Raw genomic sequence first — 17,636 nt, 5'->3', positions numbered from 1 at the left:
GTCATTATTTGCCATAAAAACTGTTTGCAGTGACCTGGCCTAAGGAATTAAGGTTATAAAGAAAAGCGGCATTGGTAGGAGATAGAGGGCAGAGAAATGGGGGAGTGAAGATGTTTTCGGGTCTGGAGAATATTAGAGGGTCCAGAATGGGTGAAGACCCTGTTGGGAAGGTTTCTGTTGATACTTAGAGGGGCAGAGGATTAAGGGGCCATGGGCGAAAGAAAGAACTGAAAAGGTCCTCCTCATTTTCTTTTAGTAGCTTTTATAAACTCTCACGGCTCTCCAGCCTTCCTGGATATTAGAATCATCCAGAGAGCTTAGAAAACCACAAAGTCCCTCTCCTTCTTCTGATTTAATTGGTCTTGGATGGAGCCTGGGCATGAGCATTTTTGAAAATGCTCTGGAATAATCCTATTGTGCAGCTGGAATTGAGACCCACCAAACAGTGACTCAGAGCATAAAAGCAGCCCACTTGCCTTCTCTCAAGAAGATAAGCTACCTTATTTTTCATACTTTTTCCACACCTTCCTTCCTCTTCTGCTCCTCTTATCCTCAGCCTCAAAATTCTCCAAGTCATATATGGCTGGGAGATGGAGAAGGGAAGAAGAAACCCTATGCATTCAATTTGCTCGTTAATCCCTTTATTATTCATGAGGTTTAATCAAAGATGTTTTCCTCCATGAATAGAACTCATAATATTTAAGAAAAACTTGAAAAACACTATACTCAAAAACAAGCAAGAAAAAACATCTTGACATGTCAAATAGGTTCCCCCCTCAAAGACAACCACTGCGAACACCAACACATTTTCTGTGACGCCTCATTTCTTTGTTTGAATGCTTTACCCTACTGTGTATACCAGGGGCTGGCAAACTGAAGCCCACAGGCAAATGCAGCCCACCTCTCGTTTCTGTAAATAAAGTTTTATTGGAATACAGCCACGCTCATTTGTTATCTTTTGTCTACTGTTGCTTTCACAGAACTGTGGCAGAATTGAGTAGTTTCAACAGAGGCTGTCAGACCCAGGAAGTCTAATACTTATTATTTAGTGCTTTCCAGAAAAAATTTATTGGTTCCTGGGATATACCCTTCTGTACTTCTTATTGCCCCCATTTTACCTTATTATGTGAGCATTTCCCATGTTGTTATAAATGTTTCATAAATATTTCTAACAACTACCTGGAATTTTATTGCATGGTTAGGTTGTAGCTTAGCCTTACCCCTATTATTAAACATTTCTGTGTTTCCCCCAACCCCCCAGTTTTTTCATTTTTTTAATGTGTGTTTATTTTTGAGAGAGACAGAGTGTGAGTAGGCAAGGGGGAGAGAGAGAGGGAGACACAGAACTCGAAGCAGGTTCCAGGCTCCAAGCTGTCAGCACAGAGCCCTATAAGGGGGCTCAAACACAAACTGCGAGATCATGACCTGAGCTGACGCTTAACCAACTGAGCCACCCAGGCGCCCCAGTTTTTTCATTCTCAAAATGAATGCTTCAGTGAGTGTATTTGGATGCAAACTTTATCTGTGTTTTCAACTGTTTGTTTAGGATAGTGTCCAGATCACTCAACTGGTAGGTAGGGGCATTTCAAGACTTTTAATACATATTAATCCCCTCACTCAAAGATGTCGTACGAGTTTGTACCCCTCAGTAATATAGGGGGAGACATACTTCTCCACATACTTGTCGGCATCAAGTATTACCATCTTAAACATGTTCTGCATTTAGACAGGTAAACCGCTCTTATTTTAAATCAAATTTCTTTTATGTCTAATGAGATCGAAACTGGCATTTCTTCTTTTCCATGTTGACTGCCTTTCACCTTCGCTTGGCCTCCTTCTGCACAGGGCAGAGGGGAGCACGCTCACCTTGGCTTGGAGCAAGGCTCCTGCCTCCGCCCGGTTCTTTTCCACGTCTCTCTCCCAGTGGATTCTGATGGTCTCGAGGATGTCATCCAGACCCGTGCCAATGGGAACACCCATTTGTTCCAGCTCAGACCCTGCCAGCTGTTTGTATAGCACTTTCACATCCTGCAAATGATGATAGATGCTTCAGGTGAGTTCCAGAGGAGAAGGAAAGGACACAGAAGTTGAGGCAGCACAAGCCCGGGTCTGTGGGTAATCCTGGTGCTTCCCGTTCTGCTACGGCCAAATGTGGGGCTTCACAGAGACTGGCAAAGTCCCTGATCCTGTCATCAGCACGGGGACTCGAGTCCCCTTCCCCAAGGACACGTTTCTTAGGCTGGTCTTCACAAGCCCCAGCCCACTCAAAGCAAACATCAAAATCAATAAATAACCAAATAACACACACAGAGTAAGCAACAAGAGCAAGATGAAATTTATGAATTTCATAAAGTCAGTGTAGGCTGGACGAGGTTTAAAGGTAACTCTGGAGTCTAAAGGGTTGGGGGGAAGAGTGGTAGCAAACGACTGGGCTGGGAATAGGAAGTGGGCTTTGGGCTCCTGGTCATCCTGGGGGTGGACAAAAGAAGGAACTTCCCAGTGTAAGCATGGTTAAGTGGGTTTTGACTTTTTCAGCTGAAAGCACTTCAGATGTCCGATCAGTGACTTGTGTGAGGTGGTTTAGGGTCAGTGCCATTCCGCAGGGAACCGGAGGGCTTCCCCGATGGAGTTCCCATTGAGTCCTGTCACTCAACTATCTGACCTAATTTCATTAACGAGTGTGTGTAAGCCACAGCTTGGATCTGCCTTCAGAGTTATCTTGTGTGTCCTATGCAGTGCTAAAAAATAAATTTTATTTTAAAAAGACCTGAAATATAGTGCCCTGAGCTAGGGGATACTCTCTCCAGTTCAACATAGTCTCCATCACTCTTGCCGATGTGGACCAGCGATCTCCTCCATTTATATACCACCCTGGTCCCAAAGCCACTTGAATCTGAGACCCCCAGGGTAACCTTACCCATGACAAGGATTTGCAAGTATTTTACCCGCATTTTCCCTGCGGCCCTGGGCAAGAGACAGGGAGAGGCCAAGATGAGCCACCATCACTGATGTGAGCCTCCGCTAGACAGGTGAGTGCCTGTGGTCTGTGGCCAACCAGCATTGGCCCCACCCCACCTACCTCTTCATAGCTCCTTGATAGAAAGCCAAGTTCTTCTTTCAGGCTCTCTATCTGACTCTCCAGATCCATTTTTGTCAAATTAGCCTCATCAATGACTTTATACAGAGAGTTAATTTCCTCTTCTGCTGCCTTTCGAAATGGCTGCTCATTTTCATACCTGCAGATAAAGGAACGTAATCAGCAGAGGTGGGCAACCCCAAAGGGAAGATAATCAGATGAGAAACGTTACCAACAGGCCAATTATGTGGTAGACAAATGGATGTGTCTACACCGTTCTAACTGTCTAAACCATTCTAACAGCTTTGAGGGCACTGTTAATGCAAGTTTTACATGTTGATTTATTACCATGAACATGACTGCAGCCAACTTCTGATGGCCCGGCTTCACAGGCTGCGAGTCTCATAGGGCTCTGGGAGCACAGAACTCTAGGGGAAGCTTCTCCAGGAGTTGAGATCCTGGTAAGGGGATCTGGCCTTGTCACCATGATTCTGATTTGTCATCCTTTCCCCCTGCAGATCCTTTAACACACATGACTGAGAGTCTGCTAAGTACCAGGCTAGGCACTAGTGATCCCACAATGAAAAGCATGGTTTCTGTCTCCAAAGAACCCATGTGAAATTTAAAACTGTGACTGCAAACCCCAGTGCTGTCAGGGGCCAAGAGGGGAATATAGATGAGGGATGAGGGTCAGGTCTGGGAAGCAGGGAGGGGTGGGGACAGAAGCACACAGGGCCGTTCATCCTTCATGTAGGGGGAGCTGCTGTGGGGAAAGGGGTGTGCCTGTCCTTTTCAAGAGAAATGGAGAAACCTGGATTTATATGTAAAATATCTCTTTTTAAAAACTTGCAGCTGGGGCGCCTGGGTGGCTTAGTCGGTTAAGCGTCCGACTTTCGCTTGGGTCATGATCTCGCGATTTGTGGGTTCGGGCCCTGCGTCGGGCTCTGTGCTGACTGCCAGCTNAAAAAATAAAAAAATAAAAACTTGCAGCTTATACAATAACACACACACACACACGCATACACACACACACTGACACAAGTCTGAAACTGCACCCTCCCCCCAAGTTCTTTCTTTTTTCCAAGTCCCTCTTCCTGAGTTATTTCCACCTCTGGTTTGTGCAGAGCCTTCCTTCAAAAAAAACCACTCAACATCTTTGTCTGTGTTAACTGCTTTCCTTCCACAGCCTTCCACCCCCAGCCTTCCACCCAGCTGTATCCTGTCAGCCAAATTTCACACCTTACCTTCATCCATCCATCAAATGGAGAAAGCTCACATCTCTCATTGAAGGAAGCATTTTAGGGTGTTAGAGTTTTAAGGGAATTTAGGGTTCAACTATTCAAATTCCTACCCAGTGACAATGCCTTGATAGCATTCTTGATAGGTGATCGTGTAGCCTCTGCTCGACTATTTCCAGTGATGGGGAACTCATCACCTATTGAGGCCACCATTACATTTTGGGACATCTCTAATTATTACAAATTTCTTCCTTCAAGAGCTTAAGTCTTCATTCCTGTAAGAGCCCGAGTTCCACTCTCTGGAGTACCCAAAGTCAGTCTAATCCTTTCTGGCAGTCCTACAAATATTTAGACTGTCTCTTATATGACTCTTTCTTTCCCCCTCATCTCTCCCTCCAAGCCTTTTGTTCCTCAGGCTAAACATTCCATGTTCCTCCATTCTTCATATAAATTGGTTTCCATATCCTTCATCATCCACGGCAGGGACTACGACCTTTCTGTCTTTGTATTCTTAGCACCCACCTCCAGGCTTCAGATAGATTTGTGGACTGATTAGAAATGCTCTAGTTGGTCCATATCCTTCTCAAAATGTGATACAGAGAATGGGATGTAAAACTCCAGATGTTGCCTGATCAGTTCAGAGCCCCAGGGCGGGTGGTAGTCTGCTCCTTTGTTTAAACCCTTCAATTCTATTCATCATGGGCCCCAAGATTTCCTTGGAGGGGGGTTGTTTGTTCATTTGGTTTTGACCAGCTGTATTTGCTGTTGACTAATATTGGATGTCCTGTCAACTAGACACTGTGAGCATTTTTTACAAGCCCAATTACCTTGTCCTTTCTGGGTACACCTGGTGTTTAGACCCCAAAGTCGGAGTCCATATATATCCTCTCTCAGTTTCATTGGCACAGTGTTCCAGTGTGTTGGGGTAATTTTGATTCCTAGTTCTGTCTGTCATCTTTCTCTTCACCGCCCACCCCCTCCCGGCTTTGTATCTTCTGCCATTTTGCCCTACCTGCTATCACGTACCTACAGTTAAAAATAGTAAATGGAGGAACCGAGGACACAGCCCTGTGGCATACTGCTAGAGACTTTCCTTGGAGTGGGACCCGCACCTTTGAATCACCCCCTGAGGAGCTGGTTTCTGGAGAATTTTATGTACTCTCTGTGTAGGATTAGATTTTCTACTCAAATGTATTCTTCATGAAGGACTGTATTTTTACTAACAGTTAATTGTTTAGAAACAAGTCTTGCCCTTCTAGCTGGAATGAAAACTCACCCATAGCACTGGGATTGGTCCCTTTTGACCCAAGCTGGAAGAGTTCCCGCGTGCCTCTGAAGTCCTGTTTTGCTTATCTCTCCAGGGATCCTGGTCCCTCCCATGATATGCACCACTCAGCATGATGGGAAGTCTTAGGGGCTCTGCAGATCGTTGTTTGGAAGTCCTTTACCATTTGACACATCTCTGTGATATCTCCAAGGCTGCTGCTAAGCTTTCAGCTTTCTCTCCCTATCCTTTATTCCTTTCCCCCTCCATTTTGAAGTCTTCAAATGGAATCTCTGTGCTCATGATGCCTGAAACTCCTGTCTTAACCTGTAGGCCACTCTGGCCCATCATCTTCAGTGGCCCACCCCAACTGCTCCATCAGCTCAGCTCAGCTTGCTCAAAGCCAATATCATTACTACCCCTGAATTTAGACCAGTGTTTCTTCCATAATTTTCTATTTTGTTGAGAGAATGCAAATCTTCTCAATTACCCAAGTGCAACACCTGAAATTTACCTTTTCCTTCTATTTCCAGACTGCAAATGTAGATAATCGTCAACCCCTGCCAATGATTTCTTTGACTCATCCCTCAAGTCTGCTCGTGGCCACTGTCCCAGGCAGAACCTGAGCTGTAACAGCCTCTGGTCATCTTCCCACCACTGATCCACAGTAGTGCTCCCAGAGGAACCATCCTTAACCACATCCAGTCACCATCTGCTCAGAGCCTTAAGTGTTATCCTCTGGCCCCTAAAAATCTGATCTCACCTTACTTTCCAACCATGGCTCCCAATAAAGACCCTGCCCTTCCATTGGTCCAGCCCCTTTGCTCCCATGGCTTCTTGCTGGTTTGCCCCGCTTCTCCTCTCCACCAGTACAAAGCTGAAATTTTAAAGCTGAAGTCTGGTCATGATGAGCCACTGCTCAGATCCCTTCTATGGGTCTCTTCTTCTCTCAGGTCATCTCTGAGCTCTTTGGTATGGCTGACATGGTCCTCCGGGATTTGGTGTCTCCCTGTTTTTCAAGTCCCATTGGTTGTCCCTCTTTCTTTGCTGCACGTGCTCCAGTTATAATGAGCTACTTGGTGGCCACGAATGTACCATGCTTTCTCATGTCTTCCTGCCTTAGCACATACTGCCCTCTCTGCCTGGAAATACGTGCCTCCTGTATTGACCTGCTCAACTCCTGCATGAGCTTGGGACCCAAACCAGGCATCACCTCTTTGGTCAACCCTCCCTGGCCAGACTAAATGTCCCCACCCCACCTGTGCTTTTCTCAGTGATGGCACAACCACCCAGTGATGCTACTGTCTGTTCGCTCCTCTGTCTTTGACACTGAACTATGAACTCCTTGAGGTTCCATTCACTTCATCCCCAGTAATGGCAAGGGGCCTGGCAGACATTCAAACCCTTGTTGAATTCATTCATTCATTCACTAATTCCACAACTATGTGTTGGGTGTCTATCTTGTGCCTGGCAATGTTACAGGTGTTGGTAACACACTGGGAACAAAAGAGACCAAGCCCCTGCTACTCTGGTGAATGGCTGAATGAAGGNTTCCACAACTATGTGTTGGGTGTCTATCTTGTGCCTGGCAATGTTACAGGTGTTGGTAACACACTGGGAACAAGAGACCAAGCCCCTGCTACTCTGGTGAATGGCTGAATGAAGACATGTATGAATGCAGAATGAATGAATGAATAAATGAATGAATGAAAGAAATGTTGCTTAGATCCTACCTTAACTTCACCCTTAATTAAGTTCTATCTTGGGGCACCTGGGTGGCTCAGTCGGTTGAGCGTCCGACTTCGGCTCAGGTCATGATCTCACAGTTCGTGTGTTCGAGCCCCATGTTGGGCTTTGTGCTGACTGCCAGCTCAGAGCATGGAGCCTGTTTCAGATTCTGTATCTCCCTCTCTCGCTGACCTTCCCCACTCACGCTGTCTCAGAAATAAAAACATTTAAAAAAAAATTAAGTTCTATCTTAAATTTAGCACAAATGGTTTCATGTCTCTTGGCATCTATCTTTAACTGTGCAGTCAGCTGTCAGTGGCTAGATGATGGCTTCACTTTTTTGTGCTCCTGCGACCTTGGCTAGCATTGTGTTGTCCAAGACAGCAACCCAGATGATTGAGAGTTTCCTTGACTCGAGAGTAGCCACTACTGGAGATCCTTGTATCAGATGGCGAAGCTTGGCCTTAGAGAAAGGAAACGACTCTGGGTCTGAGGACATGGTAGAGATTTTCCTTTTCATCACGATGATACATCCTTCCCTATCCTATCCACTGTCTTCCCCAAAGACTCCCAACTATATGCCTTTCCTCTTTGTCTTTATCGATTTAAGGAAATGTTCCTTGAATAACTATCCCATCACCCATCTAATCACCCAACATCCAGAGCACCTTCTCCACAGAATATTCTCAAAACCGCCGTGTTCATCAATGAAAGGTCTTATTCATTTCACTTCTCCATTAGACCAGTGTTTCCCAAACCTCACTCACCGTTGTGATTTTGCCCTAAATGTGTCTCTCTCCTATCATTATTACTTTATATATTTCCTTAAATTTATCTATTTAAAAAGTAAATGTTAAGTCAGCAAACTTTAAAAGCTCTTTGTATTAAATAAATTTTAAATTGCTACTATAAATTATACTACTATAGTGGGAAAACAGTTTCATGAGTCATAAATAGAAGGTTAACTATAAAAATACATAACTATTAACAACAAAATGTTTATCTTTCATCAGTGGTATACACACCATATTTTAGGAAACACTGTATTAGACTATGTATTAGACTTCCAAGAGATGTTTTTCAAGGCTGGTGAGTTAAAACTACTGAGGCCTGGGCCCCCCCTCCTCCCCTGCCAGGGGCGGTGGTTTAATGTGTCTGTGCGGCTTGCATGTTGGCAGCTTTAAGTGCCCAGGTCATTCCGACATGTGGCCGCAATTGAGAAACTGCTCAAAACCAGCACCTCTGCACATGGGGCCCCAGGACCAGCGGGATCAGCTTCTTGGGGAACTCACGAGGAATGTAAATTTGGGGCCCCACTCGAGATGACTGGTCAGAAACTCAGCAGGTGGGGCACAGCAACCTGTTTTCTAGAAGACCTCCTGGTGGTTCTGCAACACACTACCGTCAGAATCCCTACCCTGAACCAGGTGACACTGGGCAAAGTCTCAGCCCTGGGACCTAGTTTGTGTCTATAAGGAGGGTTTGAGCTGCACGATCTTTCCTCCGGATTCTCCCGGGGCTTCTACTATCCCACTCCAGCTTTCTGCGCCACTGGAAGTGCATGCTACAGGCCCCAGAGTGGCAGTCCCCAAGTTGCCTAGTGGTCTGAAGGTGCGGAGGGACTCTCCCCCTTGCTGCAGAAGTTACCTCTCAGGGTGCCTGGGTGGCTCCAACAGTTAAGTGTTTGACCCTTGATTTTGGCTCAGGTCATGATCTCACAGTTTGTGGGATCGAGCCCTGTGTCAGGTTTGGGATGCTCTGTCTCTCTCTCTCTCTGCTCTTCCCCCCCTCCCCTGTGCATGCTCTCTCAAAATAAATAAACTTAAAAAAAAAAAAAAAAAAGAAGTTATCTCTCTTTAAAGTCATCGGCACCCGCCTGGATATTCTCTGTCTGAAGCATGAGCCGGGCATTTTCCAAGACCGCCTCGCCCACCTAGAAAGATTGCACACATCAGAGGAGACAAGGTCGCTGGACCACCTTCCCTCACTTCTCACCATGATTCGCACTGGGCACAGAGGTTCTGGGAATAGAGCATTTTTCTTACAGTAAATATTTTTAGAGTTCAAGTGTTTCTCTCCAAAGAAGTGGGGAGGAGATAAACCACAAAGCATAAAATTTGGATGTCTTTTAAGAGCCTTTAGAGTTGGATTTTTGGAGCTATAATATTACTCAAAGGCAGACTTGTTCGCAGCCTCGTCATAATGCTGAGCTTTCAATTCTACCAGGGAAGCTTCTGGCTCCTTAAATGAAGTTTCACTGGTGTGACTTAGTGTCTCATAACATTTTCTGGTCATGGGTGCCTTTGAAAGGCTGATGAAAACTTTAGGTCAGTGCTGTCCACCACGTTCTGTGGTGATGGTGATATCTGCACCGTCACGGTGGCCACATGAGGCTACTGAACACCCAAGATGTGGCATGGATGACTGAGGAACTGAAAATTTCATTTCATTTAAATTTCATTTAACCTTAAATAGCCACTTGTGACCAATGGCCACTGTATTGGGCAACGTGGTTCTAGAATTTCATTCACCCTCAAAACATGCATATGAACACAGATACACTGTGCATACAGTTTGGGGTTTCCTGGAGCCATGAAGAGAGGTTTTTCAAAACTGGCTCCCCAAACCCTATAGAGTCCCTCAAAGGTGGGGGTTGGGGGCAGGGGGTAATTCTCTCCTTAACCTGAGAAACATATATATTACATATGTGGCTTCTCTATAATCTTCAGTTTGGGGGGTAAGAGGACAGTTACTTTAGAAGGATGCAAGTCACTGTTTTAAGCTGTTTTCAGTCCTTTTGTACTTGGATGTGAAAGAGTTATAAGCTCTTCATTGAGCTGGGGGTCTTCCAGCACCAGAGGGCAGAGATGGCATGAACTGAGAAAGGAGTGGGAGGGGAGAGACCCTCATTTGCCTGTTCCCCAGGGTCCCCCAGGGCCGGGCTGGAGCCAAGAGAAGATCAGATTTGCTAGAGGGAAATTCAATGAAACAAGATAGCACATCCCCACAGGAGCAAGGCAGGACACAAATCACTACTCTCACTGTGGCTGGGCCTTGGCCCACCCCTGTCCTCTCTCCATCCTAGTCCACTGTGTTGACTTGGCCCCTCCCCAGGGTCACCTCCTTGTTAACTGCTAGGTCCCCAAAGCCTGGCTCATGGTAGACATTTCATCAATACCTGCTGAATGAATGCATGCATGAATGAATGGTGCGACCAGAGGTGAGCCACTCCCCTCCTTCCCCTGTCCCCAGATCTGGAGGTCATTCCTATTCCTCAGAAGCCCCCAGGGATTTTGTTTTTAGTTAGGTATGGTGGGGCCAACAGATCAGGAGACCTTGAAAAGATGACCTTGAAAAGATGTTACTCACAGTTCTCAAGGGGAGAGGCAGCCACACCAGGCAGGGCCATATGAAGAAGTAGAAGGTTTGGTCGCAAAAGGATGAAGGGAAAGTGCAGGCAAAGCGTTTATTATGGTTTTCATGGGAAGGAATGGGTGAGGCAAGGTAAATAGCTGAGCACGTTTAGAATTGGGTAGTTTGAATCATTTCAGCGATCTCTGGGCCCCTGGGATGGTTCCCAGCCACCTGGCATGACTAGGACAGAGGAATATTGCCTCCCGGAGTGTGAGCACAGGAAAGAGAAGGCAGGTTGGGTATGGACCCAGATTGGCTGGTTTGCATATCAAAAGCATGCTCTGCAAGTGGCTTATTATCTCTAAGATTAGCTAGCTCTGTGAGAGGCTAATAGTGAGGCCCTAGATGCCAGAGCACCAAGAATACAGGGAAAAAGAAAACACAGTTAATATTGTTGAATATAATACATCTAAAGGGCTATGGCTGTGTGAGGCCTCCCTGAGGACTGGCTTTGGCTGGTCTGGCTCAGCTCTCTCTTCAAGCTCCTGCACACAGTTGTGACCCTCACATTCAGGAGCCCCCTTTCCAGACTTTGGATGACACTTTGCAGATGTCAAACTTGAAGCCAAAGGCAGTCATGCTGCTGAACTTCTCGAGATGACGCTGAGCACACGTCCCACTCTAGGGCAGGACATCAAATCACAACTGGGGTCTAGACTGCTGGCCCCACAACTATGGATGTTAGAGAAGGCGGCTTTATGGTCTCTTTAGACAAGGTAGCCATGCGGGGGCAGCTGTGGGCAGATGTGGGACCTGGACCTTATGAAATTTGGGAGATTGCCTTTAAGAAAAAGAATAGCACTGCTAGGAATTTACCCAAGGGATACAGGAGTACTGATGTATAGAGGCACATGTACCCCAAAGTTCATAGCAGCACTCTCCACAATAGCTAAAACATGGAAAGAGTCTAAGTATCCATCCACGGACGAATGGATCAAGAAGATGTGGTTTATCTATACGATGGAACACTATATGGCAATGAGAAAGAATGAAATCTGGCCATGTGTAGCAACATGGATGGACCTTGAGGGTGTTATGCTGAGCGAAATAAGTCAGGCAAAGAAGGACAAATATCATATGTTTGCACATATAGAAGGATTAGGAGGAACTTAACGGAGAACCATGGGTGAGAAGAAGGGGAAAAATAGTTGGGGACAGGGAGGGAGGCAAACCATGAGAGACTTTTGAATGCCAAGAACAAACTGAGGGCAGATAGGGTGGGGGGAGGGGAAAGGGGAGATGGGCATGGAGGAAGGCACTTGTGGGGATGAGCACCGGGTGTTATATGGAAGCCAACTTGACAATAAACTATTATAAAAAAAGGAAAAGAAAAAAATAAAAACTAATACAAAGGATTGTGTGTGAGTGAGGGACCCTGAAGCTTAAATTCTTAAAATCCTTGACCTTGGGGGGCACTTGGGTGGCTCAGTCGGTTAAACATCTGATTTTAGCTCAGGTCATGATCTCATGGTGAGTTCGAACCCCTTGTCGGGCTCTGTGTTGACTGCTCATAGCCTGGAGCCTGCTTCAGATTCTGTGTCTCCCTCTCTCTCTGCCCCTCTCTCATGTGTGCTCTGTCTCTCTCTCTCTCAAGAATAAATAAATATTAAAAAAAATTTTTTTGTTAAAGTTCAGTTTTAAAAAAATTATTCACTTTGGTACAGCTTAATTTTGTCTGTTTGTTTCTGCTTTTTAAATTTGGGCCCTGGGGGGGCGCCTGGGTGGCTTAGTCGGTTAAGCGTCCGACTTTCCGACTTTCGCTTAGGTCATGATCTCGCGGTTCGTGGGTTCGAGCCCCGCATCGGGCTCTGTGCTGACTGCCAGCTCGGAGCCTGGAGCCTGTTTCAGTCTGTGACTCCATCTCTCTCTGACCCTCCCCTGCTCACGCTGTCTCTCTCTCCTAGAAATTAAAAAAAAACAAAACAAAAAACCAAACCATTTTAAATTTGGGCCCTGGGGTTTGGCAGAAAAAGTACAAACCAAGCAACACTCTGGAGCCTATGTTGGAAATGCGTATTTAGAGTCCTATGATGCAGGACAAACAGAAAGATGGTGGAAAATGCAATCACCCAAGTCCTGCCATCCAGGATAAGCACCGCCGGCATCTGTGTATGTTGTATTTCCTTCCAGCCTTTGCTTTGCCCAGCTACAAGAGTACCCGGTGCTTGCGTCTGTAACACTCCACTAGTTGACAGCAAGCGCTTTGTGCATCAGCGGTGGCAGCGGGCCAGCCATGAAGGCGTCTGGTAGGAAATGCCAGCTGCTCCATGATGGGCCGAGGTGAGGGGTCGGCTGCTCAGTGGCCCTCCTTCTCAGTTGGGGTTGAGGACAGGAGCGCTTCCTGGGGTAAACTGGACAGCAGATGGGGTAGTTCCGTCCAAATGTCTGTTCTAGGCAGCTCGTGTGGCACTGGGCTCAGGGAAGCTGGAGGCCTTCCTGCTCTAGCTGTTGTTTAGTGACAATCAGGGGCCTATTCGAGCCTCAAGCGGAGGCTAATTATAGGTCCTGACTTGCCAAAACACAGTTGCTGTCCATGCTTCCCCATCTCCTTCACAGAAGGCTCTTAAAATAAACTGCCAGCCCCCAGCTCAGCCATCGAGCCCTTCACTGTTCTCTTGTGGGCCCCTCAGCCTAGCAGAGGGGCATCCTGTCTGGAGTTCATGGTGGCACAGCCCCCTCCACTGTAGAAAGGGCCGGTCAGGCAGCATGAGGAGGGCTGGGACCTTAGCCGAGGTTTAGCACGGGCTGAGGATGACGATGATATCCAAGGTCCAGAGTAAAGCACGGAGCCTGCTGGGGCACAGACTCTTTGTCTCCCCAGCTGGGAAAGCATCGTGAAGTCCTCCCTAGGGCTGAGGATGGGAACTGCAGAGGGAGGCCATGCCCTGACCACCTACGGGTGTGCCCGGCCCACATGCTGGGGCTGGCTCATCCTGGCTCCTCGGGGCAGGCTGGTCAATACCTCAGAGTTTTGGGACCCCATGGTTAAACACAGCCATCGTGAACACTTTAATTATATGAGCTTACAATTAAATAAATTACATGAAAAACACCGTTAATAAGTGCCCAAAATACAAAGGTCATAATTACCCATCACTTCCTATGTTTGGCTGTCATCCCTGCTCGTGAGGTTATTTCCCTCTGTCGTATCTGCACAGTGGGAACACTGGATAAGGTAGGCTTCCTGCATCTCTTCTCAAGCCTGCATTCAGTGACAGCATGTTGGTCGCTTCATATCAGTTGTGGTAAGAGTATTTACGCCAGGGAAATTGACAAACGGTAAAGTGGAGCCTCTTATTTATGGAAAGCTGATTGTCACACAGATACTAGCTCGGTGGCTGGGCCGCACATGCTACTGAGTCCTTAACACTCATGACTTCACCAAATGCTCCTGATATTCAGCCCTGATAGCAATACACCTCTTTTACGGAGGAGGGTACCAAGGCCATATGGAAATTGCCCCAAACCACGCGGATGGAGCAAGGTGGAGCCAGAACCCCAAGCCAGGTCAATGCGACTCCAAAGAGTGCATATTTTGTCATAAGCTTTGGAAACTAAAGGGCTCATCAGAGTCAAGAGAGAGGCTCATTTTGAAGGACTGTCTTCTGTCTTTTTCCTGTAATGGAACAGCCAGGAATCGTGGTTCCCGTTTGGGCTGCATCACGGAGAGAAAGGGATATCTTCCTGACGCCCACTGGCGTGAGACAGCTCACCAAATCAAACCAGACCAAACCACCTTCCACGTCAGTCTCCTGAACTTGCATCTCTGATCCCCGTAAGCTGAGTGGAGCTGAGCAGACCAGGGGAACCAACTTGGAAGGCCTGGAGAAATTCTGCAGAGCGAGCACTTTGCTGTCAGACCTGCAGTAGAAATGTCTCTGCATTTAAAATGGAGGGAAATGCACATTGCACATTTGCTATCTGGTCCTCTCAGATTTATGCTTGAGGTGGATGAAAATTCACTTCACCTATCGGGTCGTCTTTTCTTTCCAGGAGCGAAGGGAATACAAATATCAAATAGGAATATGTAGTCACAGGGCTGAGGCTGTGAGTACAAGCGTACTTGCTCATAACCCTGGAATGACTCCTGCCCTCTTTTCTAATGGGAAGAAAGTCAGAACCAAGGTACATGTTGCACTGGAAGGTGAACCGAAAGGGTGGGCGGCTGGCAGCTCGCATGTGGTGTGCTGGGAAGGCCAGAGGGGATGACATTGCCTCCTCCTCTCCCTCCTTCTGCCCAGAGCTGACTCCTACCATCAGCATGTGAGTATCGTTCCCTCTGTGCAACACGATTTAACACCAGGTCTCCTGGTAAAAAAAGACACCGAGGGGCGCCTGGGTGGCTCAGTCGGTTGAGCATCTGACTCTTGATTTCAGCTCAGGTCATGATCTCACTGTTTGTGAGGTGGAGCCCTGCATCGGGCTCTGCTCTGACAGTGCAGAGCCTATATGGGATTCTCTCTCTCTCTCTCTCTCTTTCTCTCTCTCTGCCCCTCCCCTGTTCACTCTCTCTCTCTCTCAAAATAAACTTTTTTTTTTTTTTTAAAGAGACACTGATTTTCATAGCAGCATCAGTGAGAATTGGGTGTGAGGTCAGGTGGTCTTGAGGCACTAGGATTCAGGATTTGGAAGTCTGGCTGGAGTGAGAAACAAAAGACACCTTCGAAGCATACAGTTCAGTGGAGAGCAGTGGGGCTGAGAACCAAGGGGACAGGCAGCCGGAAGTCAAGTAAGGCACAGGCTTTGTTCTGAGAAGGGTGGCGCAGGGAGGGGCAAGGGTGGGCTCACTACTGGCCCATGTCACTTTGGCGGGGCGTGCAGCTCCCTTAGGTACCTCCCTGGAACGGTCTTCCTCTCGCCTCTGCGTGGAGGATTCCTTAGCACACTTTATACAGGTGGTTCTCAAAGTGTGGTCCCCCGACCAGCAGCATCAGCACCACCTGAAACTTTTGGGAAATGTAGACTATCAGACCCTACCTCAGACGTCTGAGTCAGTCTCTGGAGGGCGGCCTGATGATCTGTGTTTGAAAAGCTTTCCAGGGTCTCACAGTGCACACTTGGCTTGGAGAACAGCAGGTGTGCCCAGACCTTCCTCCAGTCCTGCTCATGCTGCCTCCCAGACCGCTCCTGGCACTCCTCCGTGTCCTTGTCCGTGTCGTTGCGTAAACCCAGGGCACCCCGTTTTACCACCTCACACCCTGAGGCCTTGCTGCCTGAGAAACCTTCCCCTACATTAATGCTTGGTTCAAACATGCCTCCCTCTGCAAAGCTTTTTAATTTATCTACTCATTCTTGCCTTCATTTCTTCAGCACACAATTATTATTTCCTCTGTGCCAACCTCTGTGTTGATTGTAGGGGAATTAGCAGCCACTGTAGTGGATGCCATTAGAGAGGCAGGCAAAGGGGGCGCCTGGGTGGCTTAGTCGGTTAAGCGTCCGACTTTCGCTTAGGTCATGATCTCGCGGTTCGTGGGTTCAAGCCCCGCGTCGGGCTCTGTGCTGACTGCCAGCTCAGAGCCTGGAGCCTGTTTCAGTCCCTCTCTCTCTGACCCTCCCCTGCTCACGCTGTCTCTCTCTCTCTCTCCTAGAAATGAATAAAACATTAAAAAAAAAAAAAAGAAAGGTAGGCAAAGGCCAGACATGGAGTGAAGGCCTTGGGAGCAAAGGAAGGGAGGCGGAATTTGTTGGGTAGCCAGTGAAAGGTTTTGAGCAGGGCAGAGGTGTGATCTGTGCAGTAAGTGGGTCCCCTGAATTCTGAGGGAAGTGGAGTTTGTAGGAGGCTCACACTGAGGGCTCAGCTAGGATGCTCTGTGAAAGCCCAAGGGAGATGATGGTGGCTTTGACTAGGGTGGTCATCGAGGCCTTGAAGAGAAACAGACTTACCTTGTGGATGGAACAGATGGGTTTTGGTGATGGAGCAGTGATGGAAAGAGGGAAAGAAAGTAATTGAGGATGACTTCTAAGTTTTAGCCTGGGCTACTGGGTGCATGGTGCCTTTGCTGACCCTTTTCCTCCCTCCTTAGATCAATCATGCCTCAGAGCCACACCCTGACCTGTGCACCACACCTAGCGAACAATGACATCAGTCATGAACCCACCTCCTCCACTCACCAGCTTGGGCTAGTTGCTCGGACAATTCTAAGATTCAGTCTCCTCGTCCATAAAATGAGGACAATATTACCCCCTACCTCCTAGGGAAGATGTGAGAATTAAATGAACCACAGAAGGTAAAGCACTTGGCTGACTGCCTGGCATAGAGTAGGCATCCCATGCATGGCTGCCATTATTATCACTGTTACGTGTCTTAGGACAGAGCATTTGGCCAATGACTGGTGAAAGGATCTGATCGGTGTGTGCAGCCTGGCACTGTTCCAGCTCCTCTGAGCTGGCAGTTGAGTGAAGACTTCCATCTAGTGGCTTTTTTTTTCTTTCTTTCAGTTTTTCCTGTCCAGAGTCATTTGAAAAGAGCCCTGGTCACTGGTACTATGATGATGAGGAACTTATCCCTTCTTATTGCTGTATCCCTGGCTGTGGGCATGGTTACTAAAATAAACGATGCTGCTGGTGGCAAGGGAGGAATTTGACCCCATTGTGTTTTAAAAAGGCAAGGACAAGCAGCATTTTTAGAAGGGTTATCATCTGGGCCCAAGGGGACAATTAATGCTTTATTAGAAGTTAAAGATATTGGCATCCCAGCAACTAGAGCAGCAGGTGCGGGGAGGAGGGGGGCAAGACTGGGCCCCTGGGAAATGAGACTTGGCTGGTGCAGTGGCAGGGTAGATGAGTCCCTGGAAACACTTTACACATTCTTTGACTCTCAGGTTTAGGATGAGTGCTCAGCATGACATGTTCTAGCAATAAATGAACAGGAAGTCATGATCTGTCCCTAGTACCCCACTGAAATTGTGTCTTCACT

At 47.2% G+C, this 17,636-nt stretch overlaps 1 protein-coding gene across 1 annotated transcript in view; it reads right to left on the bottom strand.

Annotated features, from left to right (window-relative positions):
* BFSP2 (beaded filament structural protein 2) overlaps positions 1-17,636 on the bottom strand; it is a 60,518-nt gene that overhangs the window by 15,824 nt on the left and 27,058 nt on the right. Inside the window, exons 2-4 of the mRNA XM_077752301.1 lie at positions 9,159-9,239; positions 3,080-3,238; positions 1,867-2,028 (exon numbers count right to left, since the gene is read on the bottom strand). Of these exons, the coding sequence (XP_077608427.1) occupies positions 1,867-2,028; positions 3,080-3,238; positions 9,159-9,239 (402 nt within the window). The remainder of the gene's footprint in view (positions 1-1,866; positions 2,029-3,079; positions 3,239-9,158; positions 9,240-17,636) is intronic.

This window comes from Crocuta crocuta, unplaced genomic scaffold (genome assembly GCF_008692635.1).
Source record: "Crocuta crocuta isolate KB4526 unplaced genomic scaffold, BGI_CrCroc_1.0 scaffold580, whole genome shotgun sequence".
Lineage (NCBI taxonomy): Eukaryota > Metazoa > Chordata > Mammalia > Carnivora > Hyaenidae > Crocuta > Crocuta crocuta.
Note: the sequence above shows the minus strand (reverse complement) of the source record. Positions and strands in the feature narration are given on the sequence as shown.